This window comes from Octopus sinensis, linkage group LG5 (assembly GCF_006345805.1).
Source record: "Octopus sinensis linkage group LG5, ASM634580v1, whole genome shotgun sequence".
NCBI classification, from domain to species: Eukaryota; Metazoa; Mollusca; class Cephalopoda; order Octopoda; family Octopodidae; genus Octopus; species Octopus sinensis.
In genome coordinates this window covers 41,184,127-41,211,387 of record NC_043001.1, presented here as the reverse complement: position 1 = coordinate 41,211,387, position 27,261 = coordinate 41,184,127, and the positions used below count along the sequence as shown (strand labels likewise).

At 37.1% G+C, this 27,261-nt stretch overlaps 1 protein-coding gene across 1 annotated transcript in view; it reads left to right on the top strand.

The window, feature by feature from the left end:
* The window catches only part of LOC115212339, a 92,582-nt gene that overhangs the window by 13,064 nt on the left and 52,257 nt on the right, over positions 1 to 27,261 (top strand). The window contains exons 3-5 of the mRNA XM_029781204.2: positions 11,372 to 11,399; positions 19,762 to 20,277; positions 25,450 to 26,664. Coding sequence (XP_029637064.1) covers positions 11,372 to 11,399; positions 19,762 to 20,277; positions 25,450 to 26,664 — 1,759 coding nt within the window. The remainder of the gene's footprint in view (positions 1 to 11,371; positions 11,400 to 19,761; positions 20,278 to 25,449; positions 26,665 to 27,261) is intronic.

The following is a 27,261-nucleotide window of genomic DNA, read 5'->3' as shown; positions in this document are numbered from 1 at the left end:
GGAGAAAAATTTCGGCCAGTCCTCTCAGAGGATCTCTTTTTGGATTGATTTCCAATCTGCTTTGTGGAAGTTCAGATTGGAGAGATTTCGGGCACTTCCTTTAGGCTGTATGTCTCTGGTTACTTTCGGCCCAAGCATAGACAGCTCTATTATGTTGTGATCCGAGACTAATGTCGGTGTCACTTTCACATCATGAATGATGTCCATATTGTTCGTGAAGCAGAGATCCAGAATGTTATTCGCCCTAGTTGGTTTGAGTACAACTTGCTCCATGAATAAGGCATTGGTGAGGTTGAGCAGGGACTCCATCTGTGCTTGTTTGCAATGAGTCATTCCTGAGAGTATGAGACCTTCGGGCCAATTGATGTTGGGGAAGTTGAAATCACCCATAAGAAATATGGTCACGTGGTGTTCCAGATTCATGAGGATTTCTGTAATTCTTGTGAGGCAATCTTCAAACTTACCTATGTGGTTTGGAACATCCGGTGGGCAATATATATTGCATATGACTATATTATATATATATATATATATATATATATAATATATATATATATATAATATATATATATATACATATGTATGTATGTGTATATGTATGTATGTATGGAGTGGTTGGCGTTAGGAAGGGCATCCAGCTGTAGAAACACTGCCAGATCAGACTGGAGCCTGGTGCAGCCTCCTGGCTTCCCAGACCCCAGTCGAACTGTCCAACCCGTGCTAGTGCGGAAAACGGATGTTAGACGATGATGATGATATATATAGTAGAAATATGTTACAAAAAGAAAATATAAAATACACGTGGAAATGTAAGGGTAAAATATGAAAAATCAACGAAAATGCACATTGCAAATAAAAAAAGGCTATTTATGACAGGTAACGACAAATATATACATTTAGATTGACTGAGGTAGTAATACGAGTCATAAGAGTCGTTATTATTAGATGATTACAAGATGATAATAAAGTAAGAGAACAAAACGGACCATGGTTTATGCAAAGCTATTCATTGTTTGAAAGGCACCGGCTAATACATGGTGTTAGGTCTAATAGTTCCTGAGAAAAAAGAATATTTGTAAGGGAGGTAAGTAGTTCTGAATTATTTGTAAGGGAGGTCAGTAGTTCTGGATATAGAGATGTGAGTAGTGTAGGAAGTGTATAGGGGTTAGTGGTTTCAGTTGAAGAGTTAGTGTTCTGTATTGAGTTGTGTATTCATATTTAGTTGGGGGAGAAATTTATTGATGAAAAATGCCTCTTTATTCAACCTTTGTTGCATTGAGGTGTTCTGTGAACATTGGTAAAAGGGAAATATTTGGAAATTGGGATTAAGATTCCTGGTACAATTTTCAATGTGTTCACTCACCTTTAACTGTCTGTATTGTGGGTGACGGATTTGCTCTTTGTGAATGGTGATTCTTTGACGGAGCGAAATTCCTGTTTGTCCAATATAGAGTTTACCACATCCTATGCATGTCATGACATAGATTACATTCACTGAGGCGCAGGTGAAATTTGATTTGATCTTAAATATTTCTCCTTGTTTGAATTGGAATTCTGGACCCTCCAGAAGGTGGGTGCATGTACCACAGTTAGAACGTCCACATTTTGTCACTTTTGGCTCTGTTGTTAGTGGATACAGTCTAGCGCTGGTTAATATCTTTTTCAGTGACTTTAGTTGCTTTTTGCTTTTTATAATTTTATATGAGCTTAAAATTTTGTTCATTGTTTTGTCTGCTGTGAGGATGGGAAGGTTTTGGGTGATGATGTTGAAGGCTTCGTTGTTTCTGGGGTTATGTGTGGAAATGTACGGGAGTATTTTTAAGTCTTGTTTAGTATTTCGGCTAGTTTTCCTTAACATTTGTATATCTATTTCCTTAGCTCTTTTGATGCCTTCATTTACTAATGAGATTGGGTAATGTCTTTTAGTTAGTGTAGATCTAAGTTCAAGGACTCTATGTTCTCGAGTGTATGTATCGGAAACTATGGTGCAGATTATTTTTGCTAGGTTAAAAGGTATGTTGATTTTTATGTGTTTGGGGTGGCAGGAGTTAAATGATAGGTATTGTTTCGAATCTGGGTTTATAAAAGATGTCTGTTTCTATGTGGTTGTTAACTATTCTAATTAAGATGTCTAGAAAAGGGAGTTGTATACTGTTGTGTTCCATAGTGAATTGTATATTGCTGTGTATGTTGTTGAGCATTCTTTTGAAATCAAGGAGTTGATCCATGCTGTCTTTCCAAAGTATGAAGCAATCATCTAAATATCTCTTCCAGTTCTCCTTTAAGTAGCAATTAAAAGAGGCGCCATATTTTTCTGGTGATGATTGGTATAACTTGAGTTTGTGGTAACCCATTATGAGGTTTGCAATCACTGGAGCAGCTCTGGTTCCCATTACAATACCGCATTTTTGTCGATAGTAAGTAGTATCGAACAAGAAGTGATTGTTCAGCAGGACAAATTTCAATGCTTCAATTATAAAATTGTGGTTAATTCATCCTGGGATCTCTTCTGGGTATTTTTCTAGCCAAAATGTGATTGCTTCTATACCATAGTTATGTGGGATATTGGTGTATAGATTGACCACATCGAAAGATACCAGTAATGTTCCGTCCTTTACTGTCTTCGGGAGGTGGTTCAGCATGTCTAGGTCATCCCTGATAAAGCTTTTCACATATTTTAAAAGAGGTTTGAGTAATATGTCGAGAAAGTTGCTCAAACGGTGGGTTTTACAAGAAGAGCCAGCTATGATGGGTCAGAGTTTGAGGTCAGTAGGGGGAGGAACATTAATGCATAGGCTTGTAGAGATTTTACAGGCTTCACAAATGAGTGGATTTTTATATATTTTGGGTAATCCATAGAATAGACTAGGACTGTATTTGAAATTGGGTAAATAGTCTATTTCATGTGTTGTAAGACCCTTTCCATGAATTTTGAGTAAGGAGGATAAGTTTTTCAGTGTTTTTTGTGGGTTGTAATATGTTAGTTTCTCGTAGTAAGTATTATAATTTTCCAACATGGAAAGTATTAAATTTTTGTAGTACTCTGTATCCATCAATACTACCGCACTTCCTTTGTTGGCTTCTTTAATAGTGAGGTTTTATATATACATATATGTAAATATATATATATATATATATATACATACATGTAAATATATATATATATATATATATACATCATCAACATCATCATCGTTTAATGTCCGCTTTCCATACTAGCATGGGTTGGACGATTTTGACTGAGAGCTGGCGAACCAGATGGCTGCACCAGGCGCCAATCTTGATCTGGCAGAGTTTCTACAGCTTGATGCCCTTCCTAATGCCAACCATTCTGAGAGTGTAGTGGGTGCTTTTTACATGCCACCAGCATGGGAGCCAGTCAGGCGGTACTGGCAATGACCTCACTCGAATCTTTTTACACGTGCAACCAGCACAGGTGCCAGTGAAGTGACGTTGGTAACGATCACGCTCAAATGGTACCCTTTTACGTGCCACAGGAATGGAAGCCAGCTGGCTGCTCTGGCAATGATCATGCTTGGATGGTGCTCTTGGCACCCTACTAATACAGGCACAAGTGCCAGTAAGGTGACACTAGTAACGATAATACTCGAATGGTGTCCTTTTATGTGCCACTGGCATGGAAGCCGGTTAGCTGCTCTGTTAGCAATCACACTTGTATGGTGCTCTTTGCACCTCGCTAGCATGGATGCCAGTCATTGAATTTATTTTGATTTTGATTTCACTTGCCACAACAGCTCTTCGTAAGCAGAGTTTAGTGACCAAAGAAGAAAAAGGTACGCATAAGCGGGCTGGTTACGCTCCTGGCATAGGCCACAGGTTATGGTCTCATTTGGCTTGCCAGGTCTTCTCAAGCACAGCATATTTCCAAAAGTCTCGGTCGCTAGTCATTTCCTTGGTGAGACCTAATGTTCGAAGGTTGTGCTTCACCACTTCATCCCAGGTCTTCCTGGGTCTACCTCTTCCACAGGTTCCCTCAACCGCTAGGGTGTGGCACTTTTACACACAGCTATCCTCGTCCATTCTCACCACATGATCATACCAGCGCAGTTGTCTCTCTTGCACACCACATCTAATGCTTCTGAGGTCCAACCTTTCTCTCAAGGTACTTACACTCTGTTGAGTATGCACACTGACATTATACATCCATCAGATCATACTGGCTTAATTCCTTGCAAGCTTACGCATGTCCTCAACAGTCACGGCCCATGTTTCACTGCCGTGTAGCATGGCTGTTCATACACATGCATCATAGAGTCTACCTTTTACTCTGGGCAAGAGGCCCTTTGTCACCAGCAGAGGTAAGAGCATCTGCCACATACAAAAACTATCTTCCCAATTAGCCTTCCTTTCATATTGCTGCACCACTTATGTGTCCCTAGCTTACACTGGGTACATCTTATAGAGTTCCTACCTACGCCTCTACTACAGATCGAGCAGAGCCATCTACCTGAAGGGATTTGTGGTTTGCCTGCCTTCCTACTTATTAGGACTTTGGTTTTAGCTAGGTTGATTCTAAAGCCCTTCAATATATATATATATATATATGTATATATATATATATATATATATACACATACATACATATATGTAAATATACATATATATATATATATATATATATATATATATAATACATACATACATACATATATGTAAATATATATATATATATATATATATACACACATGTATGTAAATATACATATATATATATATATATATATATATACATATATGTAAATATATATATATATATATATATACACATATATGTAAATATATATATATATATACGTATATATATATATGTATAAGTAAAAGTTGCAAACTGGAAACAAATTGAGAAAGAGATCCTCAAACAACACTGGCCTAAATGTCTCTCCTCGCCAGACATCGACGTGAAACTTCAACAATTCATGTCTGTAATGCAAGCCATATGCTACAAATGTGTCCCAGAGAGAAAGGCCACTGTACACAAGAACAAAATCCCCAGAGAGAGGAAAATTTTAATGAGACGGCGTACAAAAATTTCAAATCGCCTAAACAAACAAATTGAAAGCAGTGAAAAGTCCTGCCTGAAAATAAAACTTGGAAATTGAAAAATATCTGCAACTCTCCCATGAAAAGGAAAGAGCAGACAAAGAAGCCTGGGCTATAGACAACATAAAATCTAACCCCAGAGCTTTCTACAGGTATGCCAAAGAAACAGCTACGGTGCATTGTAGGATAGAGCCACGCCTTGAAAAGGATGGCACACTCACAGGAAAACCAATGAGGGTAAGTGAAATATTGAATGAGCAATTCAAGAGTGTTTTCACTCCACCCATTGGGCATTTCCAAATCACCAATCCAACTGACTTCTTTACCACTGCAGATATAAAATCAGAGGCGGCGACGATAGATTACATCGATATAAAGGAAGACAATGTAATAAAGGCTATAGATGAAATGAAAACAGACTCAGCTACTGGCCCCGATGGATTCCCGGCAATCCTCCTAAAAGTATGTAAGAGAGTCCTAGCAAGACCACTGCAGTTCCTCTTTCAGAGCTTCCTTGCAGCTGGCAAACTTCCAAGAAAACTGAAGGAAGGTAAAATATGCCCTATTCATAAAGGAGGTAGCAGAGCGGAGGCCAGGAACTACAGACCTATCTCTCTGACCTCACACATCAGCAAGGTCATGGAACGAATACTCAGAAGGAAACTGATCACCTTCCTTGAAGAAAATGACTTGCTGCCTGACACCCAACATGGTTTCCGACCAGGAAGAAGCTGCTTAACTCAGCTCCTACAACACTATGACTGGGTGCTGAAACGACTGCTCAACCACTCAAATGTGGAAGTGATATATCTCGACTTTGCAAAGGCCTTTGATAAAGTCGATCATGGAATGATATGTCACAAACTGCGTGATCTTAGCATAGTTGGAAAACTGGGAGAATGGCTTCATGACTTTCTGAAAGATAGAAGTCAGGTGGTAGTAGCCACTTCCATTAACAAGCAAATAGTGAGCGGTGTTCCGCAGGGCACTGTTTTGGGACCACTACTGTTCATAATGGCCCTCTCAGACATGCCCTCAGCCACGCAGAGAGCCATGATCACAAGTTATGCAGATGATACAAAAGTTTCACAGGCGATACAGAACCCTAAGGACACTAAACACCTGCAATGTGAGCTGGACAAAATATACAAGTGGGCTGAAAAGAATAGCATGCAGTTCAATGCTGAAAAGTTTCAAGCTTTATACTATCAGCATGCAAAACTAAATGCAATACCCAATGAATACACTGGACCCGGAGGAATTGCAATCCCAGAGGCACAATCAGTGCGTGACCTGGGTATTTACATGAGTGATGACGTAACCTTTCGTGTACATGTTGCTAAATTGACAATGAAATGTAGACGACTGGCCGGATGGATTCTCAGAACCTTTAGAACAAGAGAACAAGAAACCATGATGGTCCTTTGGAGGACACTTGTCCTAAGCCACTTTGACTATTGCTCTCAGCTATGGTCACCATCCAGTGTCAAGTTGATCACAGAACTTGAGGCGATCCAACGTAGCTACACGAAGAAGATAGCCTCTGTGCAGAATATAAGCCACTGGGAAAGACTCAAGAGATTAAAACTCTATTCCTTGGAGCGTAGGCGAGAAAGATATGCCATAATATACATCTGGAAGATCCTGGAAGGACTTGTCCCAAACTTTGGCATTGAGAGTTACACAAATGCCAGAACTGGGCGCCACTGCGTGGTGCCTAGGACTCCAAATTTGCCATCAAGATGTAGGACAAGATACTGTGATAGCCTGGGCTTCCGAGGCCCACACCTCTTCAATATCCTCCCGAAGAACCTAAGAGACCTGCATGGGGTGGATGCAGATGTCTTTAAAATGAAACTGGATCTTTTCTTGTCAGATATCCCAGATGAACCAACTTCACGGCAGGAGGTGCAGATGAGGGCAGCTGCATCAAACTCTCTCATGCACCAAATGGCAGTTGCTAAAAAGCATTCGTGAAGTAAAACCATGTAGCAACACCAAATGGCAGTGCCCCAGCATGGCCACAGCTCGTGAGCTGAAACTAGAATCAATCAATCAGATATACACGTAAATGTATAAATATATATATATATATATATATATATATTTATACATTTACGTGTATATATATATATATATATATATATATATATATATATATATATAGTATAAACTAAGATAGGGGTTATGAGGGTAACCCAATATGAAATTGTAATATCTGTAAGTTGATGATCGAAATGAATTTGTTCCCCCATTTTCTTATTTGTACTATATATATATATATATATATATATATATATATATATATATATATATATATTATATATATAATTCCACTCGTGCGGTACCCTACAACTCCACTTTGTTATATATATCTCTTCTCTATCTCTATATATATAAAAGGCAGTTTGTCTGTCTGTGTGTCTGTCAAGTTGTACCCTCACCCTGACCATGGCTTTCAACCAATTCTGATGAAACTTGACACAGCAAAATGTTTGAAAAGTTCCCCCAGTTCTGAAAAGTATCGATTAATTCGACATGGGGTCGAGAATCTGAACTTATCATATGCAACAGAAGCTACTATAAATCAGCACAACCTTTCTGAACAACCCAATATATTTGTATGTATACATATATAATAATGATATTATAAAATTTGAAATTATTGTATACAGTGCTCAGGTGCACCACAACTTGTCAAAAGTGCGTATAATGTCTGGAAAGTGAACAGTGTATGAGTCAGATACATGCTTGCGTGTGTATGGAGGGGAGAAAATCAGGTGTAGTGTTGGTGAATCTCAGGAAGCTTGGAAGTTTTGAAGGATGCAGTGCTCCAGCAACTAACAACTGATGCCGGGAGATATGCTGTTTTCTAACTTTGTAAACATGTCCACGAGTGTTAGACAGGTGGAGTTTGAAAAGTTGCTCAGAGTTATTGTTAGTAAGATGGTTAATAATTTTATTGGTGTCTGCCAAGTCAGCTGCCAGACGTCAGAGTTTCAATGTATCCATGCCCAGGGAAGTAAGGCATTCAGAATATGGCAAATGGCTGATGGAGGACATTCTCTTGGTTGCACGTCACTGAATGGTTTCCAGATGATTAATATCCTGGGCAAGATAGGGTTTCCAGACTGGTGATGCAAATTCCAGGTGAGGCCACACCATAGCTATATAAAGCCTCAGATAGATAGCTGGAGAGCGGCTCACAAAGGACTTGGTGAGTGATGCCAAGACACCCACAGCCTTCTTGGCAATTTTAGCTATGTGTTTTGTCCAACACAAATCACTGTCGACAATAATGCCCAGGTCACATTCAATGTACATATATATACATATATGTATATATATTGTATATATATACATATATGTATATGTGTATATATATATATATATATATATATATATATGTATATATATATATATGCATATATGTATATATCTATATTATATATACATTTTTGTATATATATATATGTATAAATATACATATATGTATATATATATATATATATATATATATATATATACATATATGAATATGAGCGTGAAAGAGAGGCAGAAAGAGGGAGAGTTGGATTGAGCGAAGGAATTTTAAGTTTTTTTCTCTAAATATTACAGCATGGAAGACAAAACTGTGTTTACATAGATAGATAATGAAATGAAATAATAAAGTAATTATGATAATTACTTGCACTGAAAAAGAGGTTTTAGATGTGCACTAGGTTGGAAAACAAGGCTGCTTATCTGAACATCTTTTGGTTTCTATTTCGTGTGGCAAGGTATTAAAATATGAGGTAGGGGAATCTGAATGAGCTAGTTTATATGGGGTGGGATCGGTGGGGGGAGTGGAGATAAATTGTTGGAAGAAGCAAGTGGTTAATGAAACAGAGAAGAAGAGAGAGAGACCAGAGTTAGGCTGGTCGAAGACAGAACACGGAGACAGAATTTGGGGATTTAGGGTAACATAATTGAACGAATGGGTTTAACATTGCCGCTGCCAGAGTGAAAGAATAGTAATTCTGATAATGAGATAGAACTGGGCACTACAAAACGGCAAAAACTCAGGCTGCCAGTGTGAGAGAATATTAATGATAATATATATGTCTATATGTAAATATAATATGTGACAATTATTCAGTAGCTATGCTAAAACTCTGAGTTTCAGATGTCAGGGTTGAAATCCATGCCGCCATCCGAAACTCGGAAACCCGCCCCGACATCCAAAACTCGGAGTTTTATCATGGCTACCAAATAATTGTCACATATTATATTTACAGATAAATTCCTCTATTTACATAATATTGAGGTCTCTTTCATTCTTTTGTTGTCTTGCTATTTCTATCAAGATATATATATATAAAGTTAATCCAAACAAGAAAACACAAAAAAACACAACAACGCGAGGACGTGGAACAAATATAGTATTATTGGACGCTCACGAAAGAAGGAAAGAAGGAGGGTTTAACGTTTCGAGCAGAGCTCTTCGTTGGAAACATAGGAGAAGGAAAGATCCAGAGAAGGGAAGACAGAGGAAAAAAATCGCTAACGGTACACATGAGGTCACATTTTGATATATATATATATATATATATATATATATATTCATCATGTTAAACTGTTAATCCAATCACATTTTTTCTTCTCTGTTTTTCTTTTGCTTTCTCTCTCCATTTTTTCCTTTCATCCCTTTTGAAGAGTGTAGGCTTGAAATGTTAAAGACTTTTTCAATCTTCCTGAGCATCACACTTATACACCTGCTTGTTGTTCCCTCACCTGTCTTTGTCATTTGCTTTTTGCACATTTGAACTATATACATACATACCACACACGCACACACACACACACACACACACACACACACACACACACACACACATACATACATTTTCAGCCCACTAAATTTCACTTGGAAAGTACTGGTCAACTAGAGTGTATGGCAGATGATACTTGCTCAATTATGCATTTTCTATGGATCCTAATTGTTTTTCTAGTCATTTTAAACAATATTTGTTCTATATTCCTTTCTAAACTGAAAATTTTATGTAAATCTTGAGAAAATTGAAGCACCAGGCAGTGTTTATACATAAGTTTTTACATGTGAGTGTCTTAAAATCTAGCTTCAGGCACAAGTGGAGAAACAGTTCATTCTATTATTTTGGTTAAGGAAATTGAAGGGGGAAAAATATAATAATAATGAAATTATTGTATACAGTGCTCAGGTGCACCACAACTTGTCAAAAGTGCGAATAAAGTATATGCAGTAATGTACAAATGTCTGGGAAGCGAACAGTGTATGAGTCAGATACATGCTTGCATGTGTATGGAGGGGTGAAAATCAGGTGTAGTGTTGGCGAATCTCAGGAAGTTTTGAAGGATGCAGTGCTCCGACAACTAACAACTGATGTCAGCAGTCTGTTCCATGCTTCAGCAACCCTTAGCGTGAAAAAATGTTTCCGAAAGTCATGGGAACTGTGCTGTTTTCTAACTTTGTAAACATGTCCACGGGTGTTTGACAGGTGGAGTTTGAAAAGGTGCTCAGAGTTATTGTTTGTAAGATGGTTAATAATTTTATGGGTGTCTGCCAAGTCAGCTGCCAGACGTTGGAGTTTCAATGTGTCCATGTCCAGGGAAGTAAGGCATTCAGAATATGGCAAATGCCTGATGGAGGGTATTCTCTTGGTTACACGTCGCTGAATGGCTTCCAGAAGATTTATATCCTGGGCAAGATAGGGTTTCCAGACTGGTGATGTAAATTCCAGATGAGGTTGTATCATAGCTGTAAAATGCCGCAGATAGATAGCCGGAGAACGGCTCACAAAGGACTTGGTGAGTGATGCCAAGACACCCTCAGCCTTCTTGTCAATTTTAGCAATATGTTTTGTCCAATGCAAATCGCTGTCGACAATAACGCCCAGGTCACATTCATAAGAAGACTTTTTGAGATTAGTGTTGTGGAGGGAGTAAGTAGACACTGGGTTTTTCCTCCCAAAATGCATGGTGGTACATTTGTCCACAGCCAGCTTTAGTTGCCAGTCCATGATCCACTGCTGCATTGTGTCCAGGTCTGATTGCAATAGAGATCTATAGTGTACAGGATGTGACCTCGATCACCATGAGTAGAGCTGAATTGGGATTCTGATAACATAATGAATTGAATTGACTTGAATTGAACTAGTTTCAGCTCATGAGGTATGGCCATGCTGGAGCCCCACCATATTGTTTTTTTTTTCTACTCACATTTTATTTTATGAGAAAATAATAGTGTTAAATTAAGAAAATAAAAAGAAATGAACTTTTTTTTTCATTTCAGAAAAACACAAGACTCTTCGGCAGTAATGGTGAGATATTTTATTCACTTTGACTATCACAAATATTAACAAATTTATTGTTTAGCTTCAGATCATCCTTGGTCAAGAAAACTTCTGGTCAAAGTCATTCCAGCTATGGCCATCCCATTTTTTTTTTTTTTTTTTGCATAGTATACCCCAAACTGTTATTCAAAGTATCCTTCTTTAAAGTAGTAAGATGTGGTTTGGAAGTGATTTAGCTTCTATTTCCAGCACTTATGGATCACTCATTGGCTCATATACCTGTGCAGGTATGAAACATGAAATTTTGTAGGGAAACTTTTGTAAAATTGATGCTTTCAACTTTCCCTAGGTCTAATAATTTAATTGAAATTTTTTTATCGTTTTAAAATATTAATATTTAACACTCTAAAGATTTTAACTGGATCAGCTTATTAGATCACATAAAAAGAGCTAAAGAGCATTGTTGTTACACTTCAGCATACTTAATATGTAAAAAGGCAGGAAAGAAAAGAACATCAAAGCCTATCGTGCTCTGTTAAAATGAAGAGCTAATCACAATTATTTTTTTCATATAATTACAAGGCCTTCAATTTAGGGGAATGATGAAGTTGCTTAGATCAATTCTAGAACTCAACTAATGCTTATTTTATTGACCTTTGAAGGAGAAAGATGTAAAGTAAAGTCAAGATTTGAATTCAGTTATCGACACTACTATTGCTTTCATCCTCAGTCTTAGACCCTCTCAAAACACTTCATTTACTGATTGACTCCAACTTCAACCACCACCTATACATCAATCCTATACAAATGAATTGGAAAACAAATCAGGTGCAAAATTCTTTCACTGACATACTATGCTTTACATTGTAACAGAGTGTACACTGGTTCCAGATCATTTTAAAGCATGGTATATTTAAGTTTAGAAGAACAAAAGTGGTTCAGCATGATAGAAAAGGAAAAAGAGAGGTACTTGTGTGTCTGTGATTGTAGTGTGCTGTTGACTAGATCTTTATCATCTTTTACATGTGGTCTAGGATAGTAGTGTACAGAAATATTGTCCGGTGTATGTGAGATATTCACTAATGTGGGTCTTGCTGATCACAACTGAAATATTTCCCTAGCCTGAAAGGGAAATCCTAATATTCATGATACAGTTTTGGTGATGTGGATCATCATGAGAGATCATCAAAGATTATGAGACCTAGTATTATTTTTAAAGATTTTAATTGTGTGTATTCACCACGAGAGAGTGTGAAGTGTGGGATTGCTAACTTCATATGTGTAAAATGACAATTTGTTTAAAAGGTCCCATTGAATGTTTAAAAATGTTCTTAAAGTCTTTGTAATAAAGATAATGCATATCTTCCTAAACAGTGTTTAGGTTAAATGTACATAATGCTATTGTGCAGTGGAAAGTATAAGAGTGTTTTATAAGGAACAATATTTTATTAATGTACAGAAGGTAGAATATGGGAAACATAACTAAAGATTTAACATTACCACTGGTGCAGCAGGGTTGATAGGTCAGAGATAGATCCCAGTTGGTACTCACCCTAAATGGTGCATTCAAATCAGGAGCTTCTGGTCCAATAAATGAGAAATAGTTGTAGATTCTAGGTTGGCAACTTAGCTAGTTTCCTACATATACTAGACTTAGTTGAAGACTTTACTGATATCAAGTGCAACATTACATTCACCTAAATTAAAAACAGTCTGTAATGTATGAAAGTTTTTAACCCTTTACCCGGCAAAGACAAGTTAACTCGTCTTCACCCAATTTGTATTTTTCAGAGTGTGATTAGTAAACTTGTCCAAAATATATAATTTCAAAATAAGTCCACAGACAAGTTTTTACGTCAATTTTTGGCATTTCTCTGTTTTTTTTTTTTTTTTTTTTACAAATTATACCCAGATGTCAAGCACAGAAAAATAAATATATATATAAAAAAGATTTTTGAGGAGACATGCTATAAAAAATTAGTAAAATAAATGTGTGATTCCCCTTCAATAAGTTAGTAGTCATATGAACAGTGATGGCTGAAGATGAGAAAGGAGTTAAGATTCTTTAGTTTGTTAATCAGTCATAGATAAATGATGATATTAATTGGTTTTATTAAGGTAGCAAACTGACAGGATTGTTATCATACTAGGCAAAATACTTAGCAACATTTCATGTAACAGTGTACATATATATGTGTGTGTGTATGCATATATATATGTGTGTGTATACATATATATATATGTGCGTATACATATATATGTGCGTATACATATATATATATATGTGCATATAGATATATATGTATATATATGTGAGTGTGGGTGTATACATATACATACTTACATACATAAATATATATAAATATATATATAAATAATAATAATAATAATAATAATTAACAGAATGAGATAAAAAATCCAAGGCTGTGAATAGTTTTCAGAATGTTTATAAAGAGGTCTTACAGCTGTTTCCGGGATATTTTATATATCCCTTCATCAGAGACAGTGCAAGATAATGTTTAAGTAATGATTATTGTAGAGAAGATATGAAATACAGAGGGAAGTGAAGGAATGAAAATAGAATTGAGATACGTAAGGATATTGTATTTGCAGTTCCATTATATAAGCAGAATGATACACCATTCTGTTTAAATAATGGAACACCATTCTCTACAATAATTATTACTTAAACATTTTCTCATACCATCTCTGATGGAGGGATGTATAAAATATCCCTGATGGAGGGATGTATAAGATATCCCAGAAAGACCTTCTCTTTATAAACATTCTGAAAACTATTCACAGCCTTGGATTTTTTATCTCATTTTGTTAATTATTATATACATGCATGCTAATACATGACCTACGTTGGACTTCTCATTCGTATCATTATTGAACCTGGAGCTTAACTATGGTCTGCCCATAGCACTTACTCAGCGTTACCTGATACCTTTGGGTCTTCTTGACACCAATACCTCTCATACCATATATATATGCACACACACACACGCACATATATATATCACCTTGATCACCTTGACCGACCAGTCCGTCGGGCGTCCATTTGACACCGCTGGTCATAGCATGCTGTCCACTACTCTCTGGATTGCGCCTTCCTCATCCACATGGTCCCAACTGCTCTAATAAAATCTGAACTCCCCTCTCGTGGAGGCCTTCCAAGTTGTCATTTCCGCTCGCACGGATACCACTTTACAACTGCATGGGTCCACTAATTATCAGTGAGCCGGACGATGTGTTTATTCCATCTAGACTTGCTGCGTGTATATTCTACGATGACATCCCTCATGCCAGACTTCTATCTGATGACCTTGCTACTGATGTGATCTCTCAACAAGATTCCAAGCATTGACCTCTCCATGGCTCTTTGAGCTGTTACCAATCTCTGTTCTTCTCTCTTTGTTGTAGCCCATGTTTCACTGCCATATAACATTGCAGGTAGAACTGTGCTATTGATGAGGTTGGCGTGGGTAGTCCAGTCTAACCTTCTCTTGAGCACATCCCTTATGCCATTGAACACCTTCCATCCGGCCCTTACACTCCACGAGATCTCCTTTTCGATGTCTTGGCACATATTCATTTCCTGTCCCAGGTAGATATATTCCTTTACCTCCTCTATTTCATCATTGCCGACCACCATTCAACCTGTTGGTACGTTGTTGAACCGCATGAACTTCATTTTCATGCAGTTCATCTTGAGACCTACTGCAGAGCTTTTGATGTTGAGCTTCGTCAGCATGGTCTGGAGCTGATCTGTAGTCTCAGCGATGATTATGATGTCATCAGCAAAACAGAGCTCGCCATTGATATTGACTTTGCCTTGCCAGTCGATGCCTCTGATGATCTGCTCGAGACATGCAGTGAAAAGTTTTGGAGAGATCGCATCTCCTTGTTTCACTCCCTTCTCAACCAGCACTCATATGGGTGATGACAGCAAAGCTATATCGGTGGTGCATCTGGAATTTGCCTCCCTGAGCAGTTGCACATATTGCGCCTTGACTTCTTGCCTCTGCAGCGAGTTTAGCATTGCGTTGGTTTCAACGCTGTCGAAGGCCTTCTCATAGTCTACATACAACAATGCAAAGAGGCAGCTTGTACTCATTCGCTCGCTCAAGCAGTTGTGTGAGAGTAATATATGGCCCATCGTGCTGTAGTTTTTCCGGAAGCTGGCTTGCTTCCTCAGTTGTTGTTTGTCGAGATGACATGATAACCTGTTCAGAATTATCTTTGTGAACAGCTTGTACATGTGAGACAGCAGGCATGTGGGTCACTAGTTCTTTAGATCTTCTCTATCGCCCTTCTTATATAGCAGGATGGTATTTGACTCTTTCCACTGTGAGGGAATTCTTCCCTCGTCTAGATAGTGCGTGAATCGCTCAGTGGGGATTTTCCAGAGCCACTCTCTACCTGACTTTAACACCTCCAATGTTATACCGTCTTTCCCTGGTGCCTTTCTGTTTTTCATCCAGCTGATGGCTCTTTTGACCTCACTGAGAAGGATAGGTGGCACATTTTCTTCCTGTTGGAATGGCTGGACATTTCTGGTAGACTTGAAGAGCTTGGTGTAAAAGTCTTCACAAACTTTTTCCATCTCACTATTATCGCTGACCGGTACTCCAACTGTATTCTTCAGGACTGTCACCTCCGATCTATATAGTGCCATGTCCCTCTTGCATTTCTTGAGGCTCTTCTTTTCCTCTGCAGCCTTCAGGAGCTTCTCCATCCTGTATGCCTCAAAGTCTCTCTTCAGTTGCTGAGAAGGGAATATTCAAGGTGATCTTCAATAGTCCTCTTCATATTTTTCCTCTTCTTGAGTAACTTCGTAGTTTCCTCCAAGACTCTTCCCTTCTCTCCCAAACACACTCCCTTAGCCTTCCTTAAACACTCCTTCAGTTTCCCTATCAGTGAGTTGTAGTCATCATCTATGCCATCTCCTTGGCACCAGGTTTCCCGCATGATGGCTTCCTGCAGCTTCACCTCGTTGAAGACTCGGACGCGTTTTCCCTTCGACGTCAAATGCAGCGCCTTCATCTACCTCATCCTGTCGATGACAACCCTCGCCCTCACCAGACGATGATCGCTGCCGGTGTTGAATGGCATCATGACAAAGACATCATGTAATATGCTTCGCTTATCAACCAGAATGTAGTCGATCTCGTTTCAGTGCTCAGAGGTTTGCGATGCCCAGGTCCATCTCTTCCTCTCTTTCTACCTGAATAGGCTGTTTCTGATGTAGATCCACCTCGCCTCTGCCATGGTAACCAAACGTTCTTCTCTCTCGTTTCTCTCTCCTATGCTGAATCTCCTGACGTACTCTTCCTCTTGTTGTCCATGTCCAACCTTTGCATTGAAGTCTCCTATCACGACGATGTAAGTGGACTTCACAGCCAGCCCTTTGTCTAGCTGTCAATAGAATTCTTCCACCTCGTTGTTGTCACTGGCACTTGTGGGAGTATAGGTCTGGACAATCTTGAGGGTGGCCTTCCCTGACAGGTTCCTGTTCTGTACACCATTCCATGATGATATGAACCGGCAAGAAGTGACCCTTGAAGCCCATTCCTTGCTTATGATGAATCAGATACCTCTGACCGATCTGGTACCTTCTGCTCTCCCAAGTCTCACAGCGCATCCATCTTGCCATTGTATACTTGCTGCCTTCTTCTGGCGGTTCTTGCACAGCCCTAACATGTCGCACCTGATCTTCTTCCTCTCCTCCATTAGGTGGTTCAGTTCTTGCACCCTGCAAAGGAACTGCAGTTGTAGGTGCATATGTCAAGGTTAGTCCTGTTCAATGACGGCCCTCGGGAACCTGTGATTCTTAGCAGCCTCTTGTCGCCCAGGTTGCACTCCGTCATAATGGAGTGGCTTGATTGACGTGCAGGGTACTGAGACCCTTTTCCTTTTCTCTTTGTTCTTCGTGCTGTTTTAGCTTTACGATGATGCCATCCCACAGACATTTTGTTGGATGGCTGTTGACTGTTCAGGAGTTCATCCACCCTTTTTGGGTCTTATTTTTCATCCTGCAGGGTATCCGACAACACACTCTTCATCAAACGAGCCTGGTGGGGTTGTCAGTTTAGTCGCCGATGACCCGACCATGCAGCTGGTTGTACTGGATTATATGTTACCAGTAGCACGCAAAAGCGACCTGATATAAATATATATATGTATATAAATATATATATATATAACTTATAAATGAGGGCAAATGAAAAAATATCTAATGCCAAATATGCCGAAATTAGACACACCGTCCATAACCATTATAATTTTTCACAATACGCACGCTACTCCAAAAAGGTCAACAGAAATCTCTAAAATATTCCATTATTACCATATCGGACCGATTTCAGGGTTAGTTCGTAAGAACCCTCCCTTCGTCAGTGATAAATGTGGCAAAGAAATAAATGAGATACTTACTCATACCCATGGAAGAAGCAAAAACTAAGTCATGAGCACAACTAAGTACCACAAATACATCCAAAATAGAAATTCTCCAGCCCATTAGAGACACGTGTGATTTGAACTGAGTAGGATAGCTTTAACATAAATCTGTTAAAGATAGAGTAATAGTTATGTTGAGCAGGGAAGTTGGAGTCTAATATATTAAAAATAGATTTGGTTAATTTGGGAGGTATATATCATAGAAAGGATTTGACTAAGTTGGGAGTTGTATACCATAGAAAGGATTTGGCTAAGCTTAGGAGATGTATAACAATAGAATAGAGCAGCCACTGCTTTTTTGTTTGCTTAGGGGTAGTATAATCTATATTTTTAGAACTTAGAGGTGGATTATAGTTGCCATTATTGTTAGCAGTTTTAGCTTTTAACCTAGTGTTATATATGTGCATGTGGGGTCTAAGTTGTCTTAATCTGTGTTCTCCTGGGGTTCTAGCATAGTGCATGTATAGTCATTATCATTATGATGGTTAGCATGTCATGGTGATATGACTTGAGATATATTTTGCTTGAGCCTAGTATTAGAGATGTGGGAAAGACTTCCGCCCCTCCCCCCATTTTCTCCCAAGTTTGTTTATTTGTGTAATTTTTTTTTGCCAAAAATCCCTGTTTTCAGATACGGAGGTTCCAGAAAATTGCCAAAAATCAGCATTGTGAAATTTTCCCCACCAACATCTTCAATTTTCATTTTTTTTCCCCATCACCAACCCTAAAACCCTAACCCTAACCCTAAAACCGTAACCGTAAGTAAAGAAATGTTTTGAAATTTTTGTCCAAATCGTGATGTCCGTATTTATCTGCATATTTAGAGAAAAAAATTCTGGAAAAAAAATTTTACTAAGATTTTTGGAAATTTTTTTCAGAAATCATAATCTCCGTATTTTTCCACATATTTTCAATAAATTCTGAAAAGAGTGAAAAATGAAGGAAGTGGGGTGGGGGGTTAATTTAGAAATGTCGATTTTTGCCAATTTTTTTTGCAGATTCCTATTCCCCATAGCCAAAAAGCGGGGTATGTGTCGAAAAAAATTTTTTTTAAAGGGTGGTTTGGCAGGGGGACAGGCGGAAGTCTTGTCGAGATGTGTTTTATTTGTTGGGAGAAGCTGCTGGCAGCAAGTGCCTGGTTGTAATATGAGGTGTGGTTAGCAACTTTAACATCCAACATATACTTTTTTATCCTCATACTTCCCTTTGTACTTATTATCTCCCTTCCCTAAATAACTTCTTATATTGAACTCTATTGTTTCCTTCTATTTAACTCACTCATATCATCTCTGATGATGGGATATCTTTTATATACCTGAAACAGCTGTAAGACTAGATTTCTCCTTATAAATGTCCTAGAAATTTCACACTGCCTTGGCTTTGTTGTCTCATTTTATTTAACATATACACACTCACATGACCTGCATTAGACTCCTCATTTGTACTATTATCGAACTGGGAGTCTAACAGCTTTCTGTAGCACTTACATAGCTATATATGTGTGTGTGTATGTATATATGCCTATACTTATGTATATGTACACACACACACATGCACATGTGGATTTTCAATCGAGTAGGTGCAACCATATCTGATTCTTCAAGTGCTTCAGTTCTGTGTATGTACTTGTATTTACTAGATTGCTGACTGTTAGCAATGGTTTCTCCTTTGGGTTGATGCACCATTTTCTATCATTAATAAAACTTTAAGATCATAAAGTAGCTAAGCATTAATCCTCAAAAGAATTAACTGAAATGAATTCAAAATAAATTTATGTGGGTGGAAGAGAAGAAAGGCAAAAGATGAAAAATCATGGTATTGATAAATTGTGAATAAATATCCTAAATGGATTTTTTTCTTCTTTCTTTTATTATTCTTATATCATTTTCTTTAAAGTTTCTTTTTATTTTGTTTTGAATATTTATAGGCAGTCTTCAAAAGCCAAAGCAACAATATGATAATATAAGCAAATCCACTGAGTGTTTGGCTGCTCCAAAAAAGGAAAAAACGAAAAAAAAGAAGAAAAAAGCCGAAACGACTACAATGAAAGAAGCAAACCTTGCCAGAGAATTATTTAATATAGACTTTCCATTAAAGGATACTCATATATTTTCTTTGGCATGTGAAACTTGTTTTAGAAAGATTTCTGAAGGCCCAAAAGGATGCCAGTTAAAACAACCATGTATAGATTGTAACAAAAGTAAGCTTGTTATAAAGAAAATTGGAGACCAGTTTTGGACAGAAATAAGAAGACGACCCACTCGCATTAAAAACAACTATCTAAATTATAATGTATGTTATGATTTTAAGAAGAATAAAGCATGTTTAAATACACCATGTACTTTTCCGCATGGGGAAGCTGAACTTTGTATTTGGACTATGGAACAGAATGAGGAATTTGATACAGATGAATTTATCACAGTTTTGGGAAGACACAATATTGGTATGTACTGGATTTGTTCTGTTATAAAACTAAAAAATAATTTTATGTAAATGGATTAATATATCAGTTTGATCTCTTCCTAAGTACTGCTTCACCAAGTTAGTTATAGCTTGCTAAATCAGATTAGGTCACTAAGTGAATGTATTTTCTTGGTTATGGCAGATTCCTTGGTGAAAATGATTTGCTTCATTGTAGCTAGATTGTTAAATCTCTATTAGAAGATATCTCTTTTACTCTTTTACTTGTTTCAGTCATTTGACTGCGGCCATGCTGGAGCACCACCTTTTAGTTGAGCAAATCAACCTCAAGTCTTATTCTTTGTAAGCCTTGTACTTATTCTGTCGGTCTCTTTTTGCTGAACCGCTAAGTTACGGGGACGTAAACACACTAGCATCAGTTGTCAAGCGATGTTGGGGGGACAAACACAGACAGACTAACACACACACACACATATATATATACATATATACGACGGGCTTCTTTTCAGTTTCCATCTACCAAATGCACTCTCAAGGCTTTGGACGGCCCGAGGCTATAGTAAAAGACACTTGACCAAGGTGCCACGCAGTGGGACTGAACCTGGAATCATGTGGTTGGTAAGCAAGCTACTTACCACACAGCCACTCCTGCGCCTATGATCATAATCTTTATTGATAGATGTTGTAGATGTTAGGCAAGAACTACTGATAATAACAGTGGGCCAAAAATACTAGTAAATAGCATACTAGAAATTTTTGTCTATAGTTTTGTTCAACTTGTTTGGTATTTTGATAAATCAAGGTTTTGTTGTTTTGGTGAGCCTTTATGCAAGAACTGGATGTTTTCTTATGAACAGTCAGAGCATTTCTAGTTACCAGTTCAGTTAATTTTCTCTTTGCTATTTGTCAGCTGATTACAAGCTCTTACTCAAGAGTAAACCTTAAGTTAATACATTTGCCATCATTTAATCAGTTATCCCCTTTATAATACAATAGAATTTCAATTACATTATTTAATCTAAACCATTCAAATTGATTCAGAATGTACTGACATTAGTGTCTTTCAAACAGCTTAGATAAAATATTTTGCATTTTGATAAACTCAGAAATAGAAGTATCTATTGTGAAATATAAGCTTTTTGTTTTGCATGATCTTCTTTAGATGGTATTGAATGTTTTACACAATATTGCTCAGATGCTTTGATAACTCGCATTCATTATAGAGCAAACCATATCTTCACATGTATTTGGCTCTCTTCTCTCATTTGTTTGGCATAAAGTATCATATGAGTGTGTGTATGTGTATATGTATATATGTGTATGTGTATATATATATATATATATATATAATATATATATATATATATAATATATATATATATATATATATATAAAGGTCTGGAAGCTTAAAGATCCTGCGGATGGACAGAGATTTAGAGACATATTACTCGAAGCCTTTGACGAAATAGAAGGGGATATAGCTTCACACGATGTAGAAGACAACTGGAGGTTTCTACAGGACAACCTGCTGAGAGCCTCTGACCAGATCTGTGGATGGTGCAAAGTCCCCTCTCGACCCAAGATAATGTGGTAGTGGAACAATGTTGTTGACAGGACTATTAGAGAAAGAAAACAGGCTTGGAAGGACGTGAAGAACGGTGGTAGCAGGGAATTGTATCAGACTGCCAGAAGGGTAGCTAGGAGACAGGTTTATTTAGCCAGAGGGGAAGCAGATAAGAAAAATTTACCAATGTTCTGTGCCATGTGGACCAAAGACTTGAGGTATTTCGTGTTGCAAGACAGTGTGTGAGAGAGAATCATGATGTGGTAGGAGAGAAATGTGTCTGCATGGTTCACTTGCTCTAAATGAGGCTGCAAAGAGAGATGTTTGGAGATGCCACGCACAGGTCAAGATCACCAGCCCTCTTTCACACACACATTCGCACCTTTGTTTTGGGATCACTACTACTTTGTTATCTCCCCTTCTTCTTAGCCCTCCTGTGTGACCCTTCTGTCTGGCATTCACCATGATAGATCACTAGCCACTACACACATTTTTTCTCTCCTTTTTCTTTCTGTGTTCCTCTCTGTGGAAGTGTAGGCTCGAAACGTTAAAGACTTTTTCAGTTCCTGAACGTTATACTAATACATTTGTTTGTTTTCTACACCACCTGTCTTCATCTTTTGTCGTTTTTTTTAATTCTCCCTATATATATATTACTTATATATATGTGTGTGTTGTATATAGTTTAACATATATATATTGAAATATATATATATATATATATATATATATATTTGCATAGATACATATGTATTATATATATATATATATATATATATATATTATATATATATATATATATATTGTGTATGTAGCTGGAATTTCCAAAAAAAAAAACACAAGATGAAGACTCATGTGTAAACAATAAATAAATGTATTAGTTTAACGCTCAGGAAGTGAAGAAGTGTTTTACGTTTCAAGCCTACGCTCTTCAACACAAAGGAACACAGAAATAAGCAGAGAGAGAAAATAAAAAATGTTTAGTGGCTTGCTTCAGTGTGGCAAATGCCAGACAGAGGTGGTTAGACAAGAGAGCTAGGAAGAAGGGGTGATAAAAATAGTATTGGTGATCCCAAAACGAAGGTGTATGTGCATATGTATGTGAGAGCGTTTATGTGCGTATGGATAGGAGCTGGTGACCTTGACGTGTGCGTGTGGGAAGCAAGGGTGGAGTGTGCGTTAGGTGAGGGTCGGTGTGTGAGGATGGGTGTGGAATGGTATGTATAGGGATGGTGGGATGAGAATGTGTAGGGTGGAATAGCAATGGAGGGGTGACGATGAAGGTGGATAGGAGTGAAGAGAGGAATTATGTGTTTGAGCAAGAGAGGAGAGGAGAGGTGGGTGGGTGGGAGTGAAAGGAGGAAAGGTGTGAGAGTAAGAGAGGAGAGAGGAAGGGGGTTAGATGAAGAGGGAGGAGAGTTGAGCCCATGTGGCACAAAGGAGTGAAGAGAGAAGATTAATTCCTGTTCACGGTGAAGACAGGAGTCTGGATGGCCCCTGTGCAAGGACAATCCAAATACAGACAGGTGTTGTAAAGAATGACGGGTAGAGTGGATATGGCACGAGACCGGGGTGTTGTTGCCGAGTATGATGTCTCGGAGGTGTTCCGTAAACTGTTCAGCCAAGCAGAGTCCTGTCTGACCAATGTACAGAGAAGGACAGAGAGAACAGTAGATGCAGTAGATGATGTTGCTAGAAATGCGGGTGAAGGAGTCAGTGATATGATAGGGTTGATGATGGGTGCCAGTGAGGATGGTGGTGTTGGAAAGGTAAGGGCAAGTGCAGCAGCATGGGCAGGAAGCAGGGGAATGAGCCAAGTTGGGCGGTTGGGTTAGGGAAGAAACTGTGAACCAGGAGGTCACGTAGGCTGTGGGCTCATTTGAAGGAGTATAGGGGTCAGTTGGGGAAGATGTGTGGAGGGGCTCAGAGAATGGTATGTTGGAGAGGTAGGGTGGAGGGATGGTAGTCGAGGTGAAATGGGAGACGGGTGACAGCAGGGTGAGTGTGGTGGGAGAGAGCAGATGCACGGTCCATGGATTGTGCTCTGGCAAAGGCAATGTGGATAGTGGTGAGGGGATATCCACGTAGGGATATATTGTGTGTGTGTGTGTATGTATATATATATATATATCCATTTTATATATATAGCTATATATATAAATCTAAATATAGGGTAATAATTAAATATTAATTTTACCAGTAGCCAGTGTGAGTAAAAATGTCCGTAGATGGCATATATTGTTATATTATATGTGTGTGTAAAAATTATACATGACGGGAAAAGCTGCTATGTAGCTTTCGAACATGCTAAAAATAGGATATAGTTTCCATAGTGCAAAAAAAATCTCTTCTTATTTTAGCACTTTGAATGTAGGCAGGCAAGACAATTTGAGAGAAATCAAAAATGTTTAGTCATTCCCATACTTCGAAGTTTTGCTCTTAACAATTAAATACACTAACTAATGAATCAATGCATTAAACCATCTGTGGCTCATTAGCAAGGATTGCTATGGACATATAATTATAATACTTGATACATACCATGTCAGACAGGACACACTGAACTTTGAGTTCAATCTTTATATATCAAGGAATTCAGTTCAAATATCCCACAATGTGCCAGAGACCAGAGGAAAGCAACAGTGAATCAACATTCAGCAGTGAATCATCTGACTCTGAGAATTAAAATATCTAAATCTAAATATAGGGTAAAAATTAAATATTAAATTTTACCAGTGGCTAGCATGAGTAAAAATGTCCATAGACAGCAAATATTCTCATATTATATTGGGTTGGTGCATAATTATTGTGGCTTTTTCTCAATAAACTTTATCCAACAAAAACACGTAATAAAAACATATTTAAATGATTATTTCAGAGCATATTCACCATCTACTTCAATTACTGTTTCCCATTTGCTTGGCAAATGGTCAGACCATCATTTAAAGATGTTTTTGTTAAATATTGTTATTGTTTTGTGAATAAAATTTGTTGAAAAAAATGCTGCAATAATTATGCACCAACCCAATATTATGCTAGCATGGAAAACAAACAGTAAATATTGATGATGTTGAAATATTTTTTAAGGATACATTTTATCAGAGACAAGGTCATAGATTATGTAACTTTTTCAGGTGTTTTCTAACATTCTTAGAAGAAAATAAATTTTCTTGACTTTCAAGCACTGCAATAGATATGGGAAATGGTTATTGATAATAAAAACGATTTATTTAGAGTAATTATGTAAATCATAACAGGATTTTGGGTAAAAAGTGGGTTTTCTGAAGAAAAAGACATAAAAGTAAAAGTTCTGTTTGTTTCCTACATTTTGCTAAGGTTCATCTCAAATTTCTTTCAGAACTGCTTGGATGCAACAGTTCTGAATTAATATTCTTTGGCTAACTAAAAATTATCAGCATAATTTTAAAACAATTTATCCAAAATATAATGAAGTCATATTTTTGTATTCAGTTTAATTATTCATAGACTAAAGCAAGGCAGTTTATACCAGGTTCATCTTTTTTCAATAATATAAAATGATTTGATGTCAAACAATGCATTCTAATTATATATTTGTATATATGATTAAAAGATTTTGAGTAACTTGAAATTATGATTTTCATGTTATAGGTACTACTAAATTGTTTGAAGAGAAAAAAAAAATCAAATTTCTACCTGGTTTGACTACATCAACAAATACAACATCAATCATTAATAAACATGAATTTCCAGCCAAAGGGGAATATTCTTCTGAAGCAACCAAAACAACTGAAGAAATAATGAATTCTTTCCAGCGAAAAAGTCCCATTACATATAGAACTGACCCTGCATTAGAACCAGTTTATGAAGCAGATTTCCAAAGATACCCACACCCACTATATCATTCTCATGATTACAAATATTTTTGCTCAAATTGTTTCTTAAAACCAAATTCAGATTCATCACACAAGTGTGACAAAGATATTCTTGCTTTTGCCAAAAAGGGAACATCAAACTGGTTGGTTGTCAGAAATAGACTGAAATATATACAGTCTAGTTATCAGTTGTGTACATCAGTCGGAAACAAAGACATGCCATGTATTATGGGACCAGCAGACTGTTATTTTGCACACAATAATGTAGAGAAACTTCTTTGGAATTTGGAAAAGGATAAAAAGTTTTCTATAAGTTCTTTGATTTCAAAAGATAAAACTGTGTCTTTTGGATTTGTTTTTTCTCGACATGGGAATCAGTTTGATTTCATTTGCAAATACTGTTTCAAAAGTGGTGCTATAGCTGGTCAAAGTTCAGAAAATACTTTGTATTGTAAATCTAATTATCAACATCTTTGGGAAAATTCAAAGATTTTACAACATACTTTAGAGTTTACCTTTACTCTTATTAGAAAACCATATTCTTCCGAAAATAAAGATTATAAACTTTGTCAGACACTTAAATGTAAAAAGGATAATTGCATTTATGCTCATAGTATGGTTGAGAGAGATGTCTGGATGGTTTTACGTGATCAATGTATTTCTATGGAAGATTTTGTGAGTTATTGCAAGGCAGCAAAAACCAAACCACCTTATATGTTGAATGAATTTTGTAGAATTTGTTACAGTTTTGGAAAGATGTTAACTCATTCTCAGTGTCAACATGATAAGATTCATGGATCAATATATACCACCAAAACTAATGAAAGGAGAATAATAAATCATTTACCTTCTGTAATTCCTTCAAAATACAACTTTGTCATATGTAATCATGTGAAAAATAACAAGTGTACAAAAACATCGACCATTGAATGCACTTTTGCTCATAACAGCGAAGAAATTGTAATTTGGAAATGGATGTGTAACAACAATGGTATGTTCTCACTAACTTTATTTTCATTTGTTTGCATTTATTATTATTAACTTAGTGTGTGAGTTGATGTATGTATGCATAAGGGTTTGTACCATATATGCATTTGAAATGGAACCTTCTTTCAATTACCTCAACCTTTAGTGACTTTCTAATTTACATATTTGTTTTATTACCAAAGTCAGTGACAGTTTGAACAACTAATCAACACATTAATGGTTCATATTCTGTCAATGATGTCTAAGATTATTAACTCTTAATGAAACTGGAGGAGATAATAGATAACTACATCAATATATTGTAAGCATTGTCAATAAAAGTACTCAAATACAATAATAGTGCTTCCTTTGTTTAAGACATCATACAAACAAATTTACCACTAAAATGGATACTGATAATTTAAATTGTCTGTCTGTAGAAATTGAAAACAAATAGAAATTGGGGGTTAGAAATATCTTTTAAAGAGAAGAAAATTTATTCTTAATCTTACAAGCAGTAATCATAAATAAAATCATTTTTAAACAATCACCCATGCTAAATTAACTATAACTAAGAATGAGAATGGACTTCATCTGTGTTGTAACAGTCAGCTTGTTTCCC